This window comes from Octodon degus, unplaced genomic scaffold (genome assembly GCF_000260255.1).
Source record: "Octodon degus isolate 3935 unplaced genomic scaffold, OctDeg1.0 scaffold00008, whole genome shotgun sequence".
Taxonomy (NCBI): domain Eukaryota; kingdom Metazoa; phylum Chordata; class Mammalia; order Rodentia; family Octodontidae; genus Octodon; species Octodon degus.
In genome coordinates, this window is record NW_004524584.1 from 16,653,556 (window position 1) to 16,670,009 (window position 16,454).

The 16,454-nt window shown below is 38.6% G+C and overlaps 1 protein-coding gene across 4 annotated transcripts in view; it reads left to right on the forward strand.

Moving 5' to 3' along the window:
- The window catches only part of Dock3 (dedicator of cytokinesis 3), an 825,219-nt gene that overhangs the window by 661,525 nt on the left and 147,240 nt on the right, over window positions 1-16,454 (forward strand). For all 4 annotated transcript variants that reach the window (XM_023706273.1, XM_023706265.1, XM_023706267.1 and 1 more), the window contains one exon: window positions 8,893-8,974. In XM_023706273.1, the coding sequence (XP_023562041.1) occupies window positions 8,893-8,974 (82 nt within the window). The remainder of the gene's footprint in view (window positions 1-8,892; window positions 8,975-16,454) is intronic.

Here is a 16,454-nt window from a genome sequence, read left to right on the forward strand (position 1 = left end):
ATTCTTGTGCTGAATTTCTGGGATCTTGACTATTATATGTCTCGGTGTGTTTTTCATTGGTTTGAGGATACTTGGCATTCTGTGTGCTTCAGTTACCTGAATGTCAGATTGTTTCCTCATATTTGGGAGGTTTTCTGCTATTCCTTCTGCCCATATTTTTTGATGTCATTTGTATTAACTCCTTCTTTCTTATTGATGCCTATTAGTCTCACATTGTTCATCTTTGCATCATCTTGCAGGTGATGGATTATTCTTTCCTGCATCCTCATTGTTTTTAAGAGATCCTTTTTTACCTTTTCACTAGCTGCACCAGCATCTTCAAGATCTGAAACTCTGTCTTCATTTTCAGTTAAACATTTTTGCAAGCTTGTGACTGAGATTTTAATTTCCTCTATATCTCTTTGACTCTGCTTCATGCAATCTGTTTCTTTCCTGTATTGCTCACTCAAGGAATCTGTCATTTTTCTAATCTCCTCTATTTTTTTATCAATATCTTCTTTAGAAGCAGTTATAAATTATTTTACTGCTGTGTTTTTTTTCAGATTGGGTTTCCTCCCTATGTTTCTGTAGTTGCTTCTTTACTTCAGATGCTATGAGTTTGTGTTCCTCTATAACTTTCTATGTTTCTTATTTACTATCAATGCTATTAATTCATGCATTTGAGCCGAGGTAGTGTCCTCTGCACTTGTTCTGGCTGGGCACTGGGTTTCCTTCATATGTTTCTGCATTTGATTCTTCATTGCAGATGTTTTAATTCAGGGATTTCTTTTTTATTTCCAATCTGAGTTCCTCTATACCTTTCTGCAGCTGTTTCTTTAGTTCAGAAGTCGTTGATTCATTGCTTTCAGCTGTGATTCCCAATTGTTCTGTGTTAGTGTCCTCTGCACTTGTTGTGAGTGGGCTTGGGTTCTGAGGTTGCATTTTATTCCTTCTCGTCATTTTGTGTAGCACTGCCTTCTGACCTTTGTTGTAGATGTTCGTTGTAGTTATAACCTTAGCACGTACTGAAGTTCAGGTGCAGATCTACAAAGTTTGGATTTATCCAGCTGTTCCTGGCTTGGGTCTGGCTGCTGTGTTCAGCTCCTTCCTGCTGCTGCCCTTGGAGCTGAACCTGTTGTGCCCCTCTGGCAAGATTTTCTGCTCCTGGTATAGCTGGGTGGTTCTAACCTCTACACTCTCTGTAGGGATTACAACTGCAGGGTTTCACCCCAGGCCTGTATGCCTGCCCTGAGCTTAGCCTGGAGGGGACAAGTTGGCGTAGAGGGGAGAGGCAGCTCTCCCAGACACTCTCTGGGCCTGGGCTAGGAATGGGTCTGGGGGTTCTTGGAACATGGCAGAAATTCCTACTCAGCGGGCAGGGTCGGGGAGGTGCTGAGGAGTTGTGGGGGGAGTCCCAAGTGGGTGCAATAAGTTCTCACCCACACTACGCCTGGCTGGGACCAGTAGTACGTCCTGCTGGTGCAGGGTAGCGGGAAGCTCTCCCATACACTCACTGGGCCTGGGCTAAGACTAGGTCTGGCGGTTCCTGGAACGTGGCAGAAATTCCTACTCAGCGGGCAGGGTTGGGGAGGTGCTGCAGAGTGGTGGGGGGCGTCCCAAGGTGGTGTAAGAGGGTCTCCCCCAAGCTGTGCTTGGGCTGGGACTAGTAATAGGTCCCGTGGTCGCAGGGTCTCTGGAAGCTCTCCCACACACTCACGGGGCCTGGGCTAGGACTGGGTCTGGGGGTTCCCAAAAAGGGGCAGAAATTCCTACTAGGCTGGCATGGTGGGGGAGGTGCTGTGGAGTGGTGGTGGGCATCCCAAGGGGGTGGAAGAGGGTCTCACCCATGCTGCGCCTGGGCTGGTACCGGTAATAGGTCCCACTGGCACAGAGTAGCCGGAAGCTCTCCCACACACTCACTGGACCTGGGTTAGGACTGTGTCTGGGTTTTCCTGTAATTCGGCAGAAATCCACATTCTTTTTTAGTGTTTGGAATATTTTCTGACAGTACTTCTGCAACTAGTCTTTTTATGTAATTTGTTCTGTCTCTCACTGCTTCATTAACACCTATCGTTCTTATATTATTTTTCTTTGCATCATCTTGTAGCTGCTGAATTGTTATATCCTGGTTTCTTGTTAGTTTTAAGAGATATTTCCTTTCACATTCATTAGCTGCACCACTGTCTTCAACATCAGAAGGTCTATCTTCAGTTTCCTTTAAGCCATTTTATTAGCTTTCAATGGAGTACTTAATTTCTTCAGTAGCTGTTTGAATCTGTTTCATGCATTCTAACTCTTTTCTGTATTGTTCATTCAATGTTTCCATCATTTTTCTGTTCTCCTATATTTTTTTTTAATCTGTGTCTTACTTAACTGTGCTGAGTAATTCTTTCATGATTGTTGCCATTTCTTTCTGGACCTAAGAGATTATGTGTGATCTTATTTCTTCTATAGCCTGATGAACTTGTTTCTTTATTTCAATTGCGATCATTTCATAGATTGCAGGTTTGTGATTTCCAGGTTCTTGTATGTCTTTGTCTCCTGGATTTTTTCTGCATGGGCTAGAGGTTTGATATTGCCTTTTGCTTCAGCATTTTGGCATTTTTGAAGCTCCCAGTAATCACCAAGACAGAGTCCTGAAGGCCACCAAGAGTCCACAAAGTTCTTAAATGGCTCCAGAACGTTCTATACCTGCTCATGCTGGGATCACAGATCACACTTCTCCTGTGTTCCACATGCCTCTCAGAGTTCTCCTAAGTTCTTAAAAGGTTGGACCTGCATAAGCAGAAGCTCCATCCTGTGCACTGGGGAGGCTAAGGAAGGTCAGAGCTGGCCAGAGTCCCATAGGCTGCCCAACAATACATCATTTTCTAACTCTTAGCTTTAGTCTGTATAGATCGTTGCCAGTGAAATATATCTATTGTAAGCAACATATAGCTGGGTTTTATTTTTTTTATCCATTTAGCAAGTCTGTGTCTTGATTAATCAATGTAATTATTTATATACAAGGTTATTGTTGATAAATATGACCTTATTCCTGTCACTGTGTTTTGTTTTGTACTAGGAATTGAGCCCAGGGCATTTTCACAGAGCTCTACCCCTAGTCCTTTTGCTTGATTGCTTTTTTTTCTTCTTCTTATTTTAGACAAGATCTCATCACATTACCCAGGTTGAACTCAAACTTGCCATCTTTCTTCCTCAGATTCCCAGAGTGCTAGGGTTACAGACATGCATCACACACCAACTCATTTTTTAAATTTTATTCTTCTTTATGCTTTTAGTCTTTCCTGCCTCTCCTATTAATTTTTGTGATTTGGTCGTTCATGCATGTTCAATTCTGATTCTCTTCCCTTTCTCTTTTGTTCTTCTAGTGAGTATTGTATGCTCATGTACAATGTGTAATAAAATATATGGTAAATGTTTAAGTTCTAAAATTTTCATTACAGTAAAAGATACATTGCCATTAATCCCTCTGAGAATAATTTCTCTTGCTTTAAACTTACTTATCTTATTGTTCTTACCATTTTCTGAAGTGATGCTAGAAGTCCTCTTTCCTGCATGATTTACTTGTGCTGCTGTGACTGCCTCAGTTTATTTAAAATTAATTCTAAATATTTGATTTTCATCATCATTTTCACTTTGGGGGAAAAACCAAGAGTCACATGGTACCAGAATGAATAAAGTAAATGAAAACACATCTAAATATTTATAATAGGAGAACCTATACAGTAACATCATGTAACTCAGTTGTGTCCCGAATTTTCTAATCAAGGAATTATGGGGCCACAGAGCAATATGATTGATGACATAGAGTGTGTCTAAGGAGAGTCACATGAGAGAAAACTTTCTCTCAGGCTTTCACAGAGAGCAAATTGGTCAAGCAATAACCATGACTCAACCACATGGCTGACACTGACAAAGGATCTGCAAACTGTGGTACAAGGTTACAAGATAAATTCTGAGGGAACTTGACTGACTTTATTAGATACAAAAGTTACATTTCTTGTTATATAGGTCTTGCTTTATCTTGGTCTTTACCATCCAGAAGAAAAGTACAAAAATGAGGTATACAAAGTAAAGCCATATTAATATGCTGAGCTGTAAAAGGCTCTAGTCAACAACTTCTGTGGATAACCCACTACTATTGTGAACTGCTGGACTATGTTGGATTGTTTTGCTGAATTCTCACAGCTATACTATTTAGATGCCAATGGAATGCCCATCTCTGACAGGGCTAAACAAAAAAAGGGGATATAAAGGAAGGACCATTTTGTATCTGTATATACAGAACAGTTAGGATAGATATACAGCTACTTTCGCTTAATTCAATGAGAAGAAAGATTTGTAGTAATAGTGTTTGGACAAGATATCCTGTCTGCATCTTGTACTATGGATAACCACTAAGAAGATAACAATGTACAATGTATTCATTCTTGAAACTGTCCTATTAATCAGTTTTGAAACTGTCTCATTGCTATTTGTTTCTCAATAAAATAAAATAAATTTTTTCCAAGGCTACCTTTCCATTGGGTGACATCAGCAGCAGCTTCACCATATTTTTTAATCAGATCTTATAAAAACACTTATATTAGTAGTTACCATCCTGTATTTCTAATAAAGGGCTCTCTTAAGCATTTTTCATAGGGCTAGTGTGGTGATGAATTGTCTCAGTCTCTGCTTATCTGGGAAAGACTACTTCTCTTTCAGTTTTCTGGGTATAGTATTCTGATTAGAAGCTTGCATGCTTGCTTTCTTTCAGTATTTTGAATTTATTATCCCCATTACTTCTGGACTGAAATTTTTCTACTGAGAAATCTGCTATAAGTCTAATGGATCTTCCTTTATATTGACTTACTGAGTTTGCCTTGCTGTCTTTAGGGTTCCCTTTGTCTTATATTTTTGACATTTTGACTATAATGTGCCCTGGAGAAGATCTATTTTGATTGAATCTACCTGGGACCCTTTGAGCTTCTTGCATCTGTATGTCCTCATATCTCTTTTTTTTTTTTTAATTTTTATTTTATTTGTGTGTGTGTGGCCAGCTCAGCCCTCCAGGGGCGGGGCTGGACGGCATGTGGTGCTGGGGAATTGAACCGCAGTCCCTGAGCTTTGCTAAGCTTGTTCTAAGTAGGTGCTTTAGACCACTGAGCCATCTCACCAGCCCCCTCATATCTCTTTTAAGATTTGGAAAGTTTTAGCTATAATTTCATAAAAATAGGTTTTTGGTGCCTTTCCCCTTTTCTCTGTCTTCTGGACTTCCTACACTATATATATTTGGTTGCTTGACTGCATCTTTTATGTCTTGTAGGTTTTCTACATTCTTTATGGGTTTTTTTTCTGTTTTCCTATCTCTTTCTCAATTGTTTTAATGTATTAATTTATCAAGTACTAATATTTTTGGCTTGTTCTAATCTATTATGAAAGTTCTATATTGTAGTTTTCATTTTATTGATTACAGTTCCATGATTTCTTATTGGTTCTTTATTTATCTCTGTAGTTAATTTCTTATTCACATCATGCATTGTTTTTCACATTTGTTAGTACTGTTCATCCACATTCTTTTGCATTTCACTGAATTCCTTGAGGATCATTATCTTAAATTGTCTTTTCAATATTTCATAGATTTCCATCAAACTCATACCTATTTCTGGAGAATTATTCTTCTCTGAAGGCATATATTTCCTTCAATATTTGTTGTGTCATTAATACTGACATATACACATATCTTTTTTTTCTTGCAGTTTTACTAAATAGCATCCTGAAACTGAAGAATATGGATTTCCCTTCCTCTAGTCTCTAGAGACAAGTTTGAGTGGTGATGAGACTTTCTGAATCGGCACCTTCACTCCTAAGATTGTAGGCTAATTAGGAGAAATTTCCTCAATCCTACTAGTCATATGCAGGTGTTGACAGTAGTTGCACCCCTGGTTACATTTGTAAAGCTGAAACTCATATCAGGAGCCCTTCCAGTTTCCTGGGCATTGACATGAGTGAAATAGGGATCTTACAGAAATTTCCATTGTCTGGAGTCTATGGAGTACAGAAGGCCTTCTCTTAACTCACACCAGGGGAGAACGTACTGATAGAATTTGGAGCCACAAAGCTTGGTTGGAACTTTTCCCACCATTGTACACAAAGACACGGGTGAGACTAGAGCCTTGCAACTGTATATGTCATCCTGAGGCTGAGGTAGAGCCTCCATAGAGTGCAGTAAGAAACACGAGCAGCGGCACAAGGCTTGGCTAGGAGTTTTACAATCTACAGATGCACAAGTGTGGATAAAATCAGGATTCTACAGTGGTGGCTGTAGTCCCTTGTCAGGATTATAGCCATGGAAGCCACTGTTCTAAAGTTGTAGGTCATTATTTTCCACCCAGTGAGGCACGTACCAACTCAAGTCTTCTCATAGGGCATGTGCTGTCCTCCCACTGCCTCGATAGAGATGACATGTAGCAGTTGCTGTTGTAGGAATTTGAGTTGTAGAGTAGAGAGAAGTACAGAGTGCATTCTTTGAAGTAGAGGAATGAATCACTCTTAGCCCAAATCCCTGAACTGGATTTAAAGCTTTTAAGTTGAGACTGCTGGCTGGCTACCTATTATTTGTACTTCCCAACTTACCTTATACCTGTAGTATCATATTCTCTATGTCCCCACTGCCATCACCATGGAGGTGGGTTCAAGTGGAAAATTACTTTTTTTCTCTGGATTGCCTTTTTAGTTCTCTGATTTGTCTCCCATTCTCCAAGCTCTTTAGGATTCCTATCACTTCTTTATGAGTTCCCCTAAGTTCTCTTTATCTCCTCAAAGTATAGTTTCTCATTTATTGCTCTGGCCCTTCTTTCATACAGCTATTGGAAGGATACTTCTGTTCAGCCTCACAACATTTTTTTAAATTATAGTAGCATTGTACTAAGTTTTAAAATTAGGAAGGGTAATACCTCCAACCTTGTTCTTTTATTTCAAGACTTTTTTGGCTATCCCAGGTGCCTTGAAATTCCACATGAATCTTAGTATGAATTTTTCTATTTTTTAAAAAACAATGCAGGGGCTGGGGAGATGGCTCAGTGGAATAAGTGCTTCCCTGGCAAGCGCAAGGGCCTGAGCTCAATCCCTGGTTCTGCCCAAAAAATAAATAAATAAATAAATAATGCATCTGGGTGTGCCTGTAGTCCCAGCACTCAGGAGACTGAAGCAGGAGGGTTGTTGTGAGTTCAAGACCAGCCTGGGCAACAAAGTGAGCTCAAGGCTGACTTGAATTGCATAGGGAGACCCTGTCTCAAAATAATAATAGCAATAATAATAATAATTCACTGAAATTTTAATAAGGATTGCATAGAATCTGTACTTCACTTTGGATAGTATTGATATTTTAATGTTCCAATTCATGAATGTGAAATGAAATATTTCAATTTACTGCTATCTTCTCTAATTCTTTTAATGTTGTATAGTTTTTAGTGTACAAGACTTTTACCTACTTGGTTAATTTTATTACTAAGTATGTTATTCTTTTTGTTACTATTGTAAGTAGAAATGTTTTCTTATTTTCTTTTTTAATTATTCAATGTTAGTGTCTAGAAATACAACTAATTTTTCTGTTATTAATTTATGTACTTCAACTTTAGTTCTAACAGTTTTATTGTAAATTTATAGTGCTTTATACATACAAAATCATGGCTTCTGAAAATGGGAATTTTAATCCTTCCTTTTGCAATTTGGATGCCTTTTGTTTAGTTTTCTTGCCTAATTACTCTGAATTAGTCTTCCAGTATAGATTGAAAAAGAGTGGCAAAAGCGTATCATTGTCTTTATTCCTAATCTTAAAGGAAAAGCTTTCAATCTTTGATGATTAAATGATATTAGCTCTGGTCTTTCAGCTGATATTTTAAACTAATTGCCATGCTTCTTCTTATAGGAATGATGGCAAAGCTATTAAAAATAAATCTTGCTTTCTCCATAAGAAACATATGAAGAGCAAAATATAGGGCCAAGAAATAAATGTCAAAAAATAAAAAGACAGTCTACAAAAGTGATACTATAACTAGTAAATAAATATGAGAAAAACAAGTAATCTACCATTGTTAAAGCAATAAACAGTCACAATTTTCTTCTATGAAATCAGTAGAATTTTTGAAAAAAAAAGTAATGGCAACACTGCAGTCATTGAAATTTTAATATTTTGATGTCACTTTAGAGAGCAGACACTGTGCTGTGGACTTTATGTGTCATTCTATTAGTATTTCACAGTAACTTGAAGATGTATAGTCATTCATGCCATATTTTAAGTAAAAAGAATGAGGCACAGAGAGATTAAATAATTTGCCCAAGATTTCAGAGCTAAGTACTGATAAGCCCCACATGTGACCCCACCCTATACTCTTGACCTCTGTGGTCTCATATAAATGTGTAGACCTCTGACCTACTAGTCTCATTCTTAACAGGTGACTTAGACCTCAAGAAATGAGGTAGATGGAATGGGGTGACACAGAATTTTAGCCTTTTTTTTTTTGGTACTGGGAATCAAACTCAGGACCTTTCACCAGCCAAGCACTAAAGTGACTGAGCTACTCAAAGTCTGCTATTTGATAATCAGTGTTGTATGTTCAGGAGACATGACAGTTACAGAAAAAACAAAAATATATATCCAGTCCAAGTATTTGGGAAAAGGAGAGTGGGGAAAAGTGATTATAATTGCTAATTAAAAATATAATTTCTTAGGCACGAAGAATATCTGTCTCACATGATACAAAAATCCTACAGCTGTACTATATCCATCACTCTACTGTATTTCATTAGCATAAAATTATTTTCTATTTGACTAATTTAGTTATAAATTTCCTAATTAACTAGCTAAAACTTTCAGGCTGTATTGCCTTTGGATTAAAACGGGGTTTCTGTAACTGTTCTCTTTCCCAGGGAGCTCATTCGCTGTTTGAAGTGGTATATGGACTGCTCGGCAGAACTAATTCGGCAGGACCACATTCAGGAGGCCATGCGGGTAACGTACTGAGCTTACCATAGATAAGAGAGCCACTACTACAGTTATTTGTAAGTAACCTCAATGGTATAGTATGCAAGATAAGTGCAGACACTCCAGTACACTGCTGCTTTTAGGAATCACTGCCTTGATCTACCTAGTTCATTTTTCCTCACCTCAGTTGTGCCCTAGAAGACCTACATGCTTGATAATTTATCTTAATCCTGGAACTGAAGATGATGTGCACAAGGCTCCTGGCCATCCTTACCCAGTTGATTTTTATGAATAATATTGATTCTCCCTTCTACTGGCTAAACTATGATTAACTCTTTATAAGCCAATATTGGTAATAGCAACATTGAATAGAATTAAGCTTTTCTAATACTATTTCCTTATTTGATGGTTACTAAACATTGGTTTTGGAACTGTTGTAATTTATTTTAAGACAGACAGACAGACAGACAGACAGACAGACAGAGAGCACAAGTGCTGAGATGAATTCATTGAATATGAATATGTTGAGATCATCTTAAAAACATGAACTTAGAAAGGACCTAAAATCCTTCATGATCTTGACTGTTGTCAGCACCCTGTTTGCCCACGTCTCCTGGCAGTACAGCTTTCTATGTTGCTGTATATCTTTAATAGGCAGGGACTGCCCTCATTGTGAGTTAACTCCACTGTCCTGACTTCTTTTCATGGCGCCTGCTTCTGCTACAGGGAACACACATGCATTGTGAAGCCCCATTTTGCTCAAACATTTTCCAGAGAGTTTTGTGTCCCCTGGGAACTTAGTTAAAGCACTATGTTTTCTTTTTCCACCTATATATTTTCTTGTACTTGAGGTGGTTTGTTTTTTATCTTTTATTTACTTATTTCTTTATTAGGTACAGGGTCTTGCTGTGCAGCTTGGATTTGCAGTGATCCTCCTGTCTCAGCCTCCCTAGCACTGGGATTATTTGTTTGCACCACTGCACCTGGTTTTGGTGGCGAGCTCAGTGTGCCGGGGCTTCCAGGGCTAGCACAGCATGCAATATCAGGGATCAAACTCGGGTCCTTGTGCTTGCCAGGCAAGCACTTAGACCACCAAGCTATCTCCCCAGCCTGAGATGGGCTTTTTTTAAGTTGGTTTATTTTTGTTTGTTTGTTTTTGAGGGATGTTTTGTGTGTGTGTGTGTGTGTGTGTGTGTGTGTGTGTGTGTGTTTAGAGAAGGGTCTACAGGGTGTTCAGGGCCTCGCTACTAGATTGAACTCGTAGTGATCCGCCTGTTTACAGCCTCCCAAGAGCTGGGATTACAGGTGTAAACTACCATGCATAGTCTCAATTGCTGTCTCAGTATGCCCTGGGGGCAGGGCCAGCACAGAAGGCCTGATGATTGAACCCATGGCCTCTGCACCTGCTTACAGGTGCTTTAATCAGCTGAGCTATTTGGCTGGCCCGTAAGTTGCTTTTTAAACTATGTTTTTTGCAACTTTTCCAGAGAACAACAAAAGAAGTCGTTCTGCCTTTTCTTTATCTTCTTTTACTATCACATCATCTACACTAAATATAGAGCTATGATTTGTTTCTCTTCTCCATGCAGTCATAGGCATAATACATATTTTGTCACATATCATCAGATTGAAGGGGCAGGATAAAATTATAGATTTTTGTTTATCCTGCCTGTTCTGTATGCTTTGTATAAAAATTGGAGGTTATAAGTATCATTTCTGCCCTACTTCATGCAAATGTCTAGTGAGCAGTCACCATCTATTTTGGGTGCTAAGAAGCCAAGAATAAAACCAGCCCATCAAGAACACCAGTGTTCTAAGAGGAGGTAGGTATAAATCCAGATGTAAGGAAGGGCAGGGTCTAAGCTCTGTTCTCAGCATCCCAGCACTTGTCAAATACTAGCATAAGAGTTGAGAGGTTAAAATATGAATTGAATGCAAAAGATGTCATGTGAACCCATGAATTAATTACTTAAGGATATTGTGGAAAACTCCATAGACGTTCCCAGAGAATTATGTATTTAGATAATATTTTATACTTATTAGATATATCAGACACTGCTTTGCCCCTGGGGGTTCAACAGGGATCATAACAAAAAAAACTAAGGCTTCATAACACTTCTAGTCAAGTGGGTTAAGATAGACAATAAATATGAAAAAAGGATAAATACATAAAGTTAATGAAAAAATGATGAATGATATGCCAGAAATAAAATTATAAAATAAATTAGCTGGAAAGAAGGGGATACTTTAAACCATAGCCTTAGGGAAAGCCTTCCTAGATAGGCAACTTCTGAACCAAAATAAGTATTGTTTTTATTTTATTGAGAAACAAATAGCAATGAGACAGTTCAAAATAAGTGTTAAGAGCTGAAGAACAAACATTCTAGGCTGAGAAAACATGGTTAAAACCTAGACGAATAGTGGGGGAGACAGCATACTTGTAATTCCAGCACTAGAGAGACTGAGGCAGGAGGATTGCTTTGAGTTTGAGGTCAGCCTGAACCCCATAGTACATTCTTGGCCAGCTTCAGCTACATAGCAAAACCCTGTCTCAAAGAAAATACAGGCCTAGATGAGGTTTTTGCCACTGTTGCTGCCCCCACAGCTAACTCCATGGAGCCTTCCACCTCAGAGAAGAAAACAGACTGAACTTCTTTCTTGGGCTAGGCATAGACATGGCCAGAGGCAACCACAGCAGTGGTGGGGCAATGTGTGTGGTAGGTGGGTGGCATCCCTGTCAACCCAGCCTTCCTTGGCCAGGAGCAGCTGAAAAGCCAGAGCCTGACAGCTTCTACAGGAACTACCTGGCTAATGTGGGCACCAAGCCAGTTTACTAAAACCTGAGACAAAAATAGATATTTTTGTGTCAACACATCTGGATAAGTAGGAATGAAATCCTACAATAAATAAGAAACTGCAAAATGATTTTAAGATAGAGTATGGTTCACTTAGGGATTCTGAAAGCAAGAGTGTATGGGATCATATCTCAGGTGGCTGGTCCAAAACCAAACCACATCTTCATACCAAAGATAGAAAGAGCAATTCATGAGTTTCTAGTAGCCCAGAAAAAACTTTGCCAGCACACCTTCCAGAGATTGAAAGCCAGGACCCTTAAGCTCTGTCACTGGACACTTCCTAAGAATAGGCCTTATACCTATTGAAAACTTAGACTCCTGTTACTTAAAAGTACCATTTCAGTTATCTAGTGCCACCATTGATTTTAGGATCTTTGGATTGACTGTAGAGCTGTGTTCAGAATGAACAGGGAACAATTCTGGCAGTGAAAAAATTGTTCACGTGCCCCTACTTTGTGCCACTGGTTGGCCAGCCTGTCCAAGGGTGTAGCATCCAGAAGACACTACAGAAATGTAAGCACTACAGCAACCTGAAGTGGTCCTCAAGCAGACTTTCATACTTGAACATACTTGGGTTTCAGTTTGTGCCCTGGGATAATCAGAAACTATAATGAAGGAAAATAATCCCAAAGGTAACGTCAACCAATTTAGACAGTAGAGTTAGCTATAAGTAGATAGTGTTTGACAGTGCTTACTTGGTCATTTGTCTCAGAGTTATAAATTAGAAAGTATAAGCTGTTAGCATCAGGTAGCCTGAAAGTTGTTGTAACCAGCTTGTATATAATCTTCTAGTCAGTTTCCTTTCCTTGTCAGAAGTGACATAATTATGCAGCCATAGAATGATGAGGGAACTCAACATTAAATATAAAGAAAAGCACTTTTAGGCTTTCTTCTGTCCAGGGCATGCTATCTTTGTGGTACACTTTGTCAAGAACACCCTCCATCTCTATCTCAAATAATATTCACTACAGTTCACTCATTTGGCAACAAATAATATAAACAAGTACAAAAATAAAGCACTCTATTTTCATCTTCTTAACGGAACTGTAAAAAAAATAGTCATTACTCTAAAAGTAAAAACAAAAAAATTGGTCATGAGTTCAATCTCTGGTACTGCAAAAAAAAAGAAAGAAAGAAAGAAAGAAAGAAAGAAAGAAAGAAAGAAAGAAAGAAAGAAAGAAAGAAAGAAAGAAAGAAAGGGAATATAAATAGTAAGATTTACTATTTCTGTCCTATAAGGGATAATAATCTTAGAAGTTCACAGTTGTGTTTCTTAGAAAAGTAAATGATCAAAAGATGGTGTTTTATACTAAAATCATTTGATGTTCTTAATTTTTTTAAATACAGAAGCCTAAATGAGAATTGGACATGGTGGCACACCTCTGTAATTGCCACATCTAGTAAACTGAGACAAGAGGATCACCCTAAGTTCAAGGGTAGCCTGGATAGTATAGAAAGACCCTGTCTCAAAAAATAAAATAAAAAATTTAAAAAACTGGGGGAGAGCTTAGGTTTTGAAGGAACAAGAGACTGCTGATATAATCAAAACAGAGATTTTCAAGTGTTAGATTGTCTGTGGAATGTGACAGAAAAGAAAAACAGACTGGTTCAGAAGTTCATCAATTGATATGGGTTGATGACAGGCCCATTTTTAGAAGTAGAGAATTCTGGAGATGACTGTATTTTGCCAGAGAAGAGGAAGAGTTTCATATTGGGGCCCTTTTGGGGGCCATTTTCTAAGGTGTTTCATACTATCCAAGTGTACCTTCTGTCTGTTCAAACATACTGTCTGCATTTCAATGTTCTGTAATACATCCAACACTTAATGTTTTATCACACCACCTCTTTTTAATCAAATTTGAGTTTATGTGCCTCCTTGATCAAACCAGTAAGTCTCCATCCAACCCTTCATCTTTCACAGGATGTATGTTCCTGGTACAATATCTCTTAGTCCAGTATCCTAAGTTGTAGAAATCTTCCTTATTCTCTTAATTCAGTGTATCTTACTATTTATATTCCCCATTTTTTCTTTTTACTTTTAGAGTAATGACTATTTTTTACAGTTCTGTTAAGAAGATGAAAATAGAGTCCTTTATTTTTGTACTTGTTTATATTATTTGTTGCCGTATGAGTGACCTGTTGTGAATATTATTTGAGACAGAGATAGAGGGTGTTCTTGACAGTGTTCCACAAAGATAGCATGCTTTTCACTGCTGAGGTGTATCAGTTCCTTAGCAGAGAGCTGTGAGGAGGAACAAATTAATGCATTTTCTTGGTAATTGAAACATTATTCTAACTTCTAGACTCTCTTTTCCTTCCAGGTTTTTTTTTTTAACTTAAGCAGAAAAAGATAGGGCAACTGCTTCAGTCACAGTTAAGTACTCCATTATCCCCAAAAGGATTGGGAGGGCCCTTAAGCACATTCCGTATGATCTGGTAATTTCAATTCATTGGTTCACTTGTCTTTGCTTCTTAAGCTCATTTCCATAAAATCTGCATCTCTATGAAAAAAAAAACAGTACATAAGAAAAAGTCTATAGTATAACCAAATGGCTAAGAATATAGACTCTGCAGTCAAACTGATTGAATTCAATCCTTAACTCTGCTGCTTGCTAAGAAAAGAAAATAAGATCTGTCCTTCTCCTCTGCTCCACTTTTTCCCAATTCTAGTCAGTCAGAGATGACCAACATTACCTGGTCCTGGCCAACTGCATGTAGTCAGTAACAGTGGGGAAGGGCAGTCAGGTGGGATGGAAGTAAGCTTACTCTCCATGCCTTCATCCAGGTTCAAACAGGCCTTCTTTGGCCTAGGCCTTATGCTCCCCTGGCAAGGTGTTTTATAGTTTGGAACCTAATAACAGAACTAAACTCCAATACCTGAAGATACAAGCAGTTTTGCTTTCTCCTTCTGAAACCAATGGGCATTTCAAGCTGTTCAATATATCTCTTTCAGTACCTGTTGTAGGAATCACAAGTTTAAGCCCAGCCTGGCCTATTTACTGACTCAATGAGACTCTGTGTCAAAATTTTAAAAGAGCTGGTACTTGGACATATGACAGTAAGATGCTCAACAGATTCACATTCTGTTCCTAAGAACACCTCATGTTTGGTGAATCTCTCTAGATCCCATAATACTTTTATTCATCTAGGTGACTTAAATAAATAAACCTTCTTAACTTTGTAGCTTGCTCAATGGAGAATCTGTCTTTTACCAATAAGGATTTCAGAGTATCAGTAGACACTGACCTTGACACTTCTTTGTCCTCTGCTGAACTCAGAAAATCATTTGAAGGGACCGGGGAGATGGCTCAGTGGAATAAGTGCTTCCCTGGCAAGCGCAAAGGTCTGAATTCAATTCCCAGTTCCGCCAAAACAAAAAGAAAAGAAAAGAAACCACCAATTTTTATTGTATCTGTGTATTCAAAGTGGTTAGGATAGATATATAGTTGCATTCTCTTAATGAATAGAATGATTTGTTCTAATGGTGTTTGTAAATAGGATCTCAAGTCTGCATCTTGTACAGCAATTAACCACTAAGAAGAATATATGCAGTGTATTATTTGTTGAAACTGTACTTCGGATTTGATTTGAAACTGTCTCATTGCTGTCTATTTATCAATAAAATTTTGGAAAAAAAAAAAAAAGGAAAGAAAATCATTTGAATCATGTAAAACCAAATACCAGCTAGGTAGGCATGGTGGCACACACCTGTAATCTCAGCACTCATGAGGCTAAGGCAGGAGGATTACTGTGAGTTAAGGCCATGCTGGGCTACATAGTACATTTAAAGCTAGCCAGAACTACATGGGAAGACCCTTATGCGGGGTGGGGGGGAGAAAGAAAAAGGGAGGGAAGATAAGCAAGCAAGTAAGCAAGCAGACAAGTAAACCTAAAAAGAGAAAGATCTACTACCTAGGGCCAGCCAAGTAGCTCAGTGAATCAAAGCACCTGCAATCAGGCGCAGGGACCAGGGGTTCAATCTCCGGGCCTGCTATGTCAGCCCCGCCACCGGGGCATGCTGAGACAGCAATTGAGACTGAGCGTGGTGGCACCCACCTGTAATCCCAGCCCTTGGGAGGCTGTAAACAGGCAGATCACTACAAGTTGGATCTAGTAGTGAGACCCTGAACACGCTGTAGACCCTTCCCTAAAATACCAAAAAAAAAAAAAAAAGATCTGCTACCTAGTATTTAGTTTGAGAAATGCAAATTTTTAAGATTTCTGATTGGCAATACCTACTTCAGTGACTTAAGACTAACATACCTAGTAAATGAAGTTGAACCTCAGTTGTTATATACTTTTTCTGCATGGGTCTTGAGGGTCATCACTATATAGACATACTGGAGCAATGACAGAGCCTAGCCTGAAAATATCTATCTGGATTTCAAGATAAACAAACTTTTCAGATTCTCTATAGACAAAGCATTAAAAGGTTACTGGAACAAGGACCTTGCATTTATGGAGGTGAGGTCACACACAGCAACTTCTCCTAGACTGTTCTATTATAAACATCCCAGAAAAACTAGCTTTTAAATTTAGCATTCCCCAGTATGAACTGAATTTTGTGTGGGCCCCACAATACTAAGTTTTGGTTTGCCAAACTTTCTGACAGATGGAAAGACCATGATAGATAGTTTGGGGTAGGAGGAAAA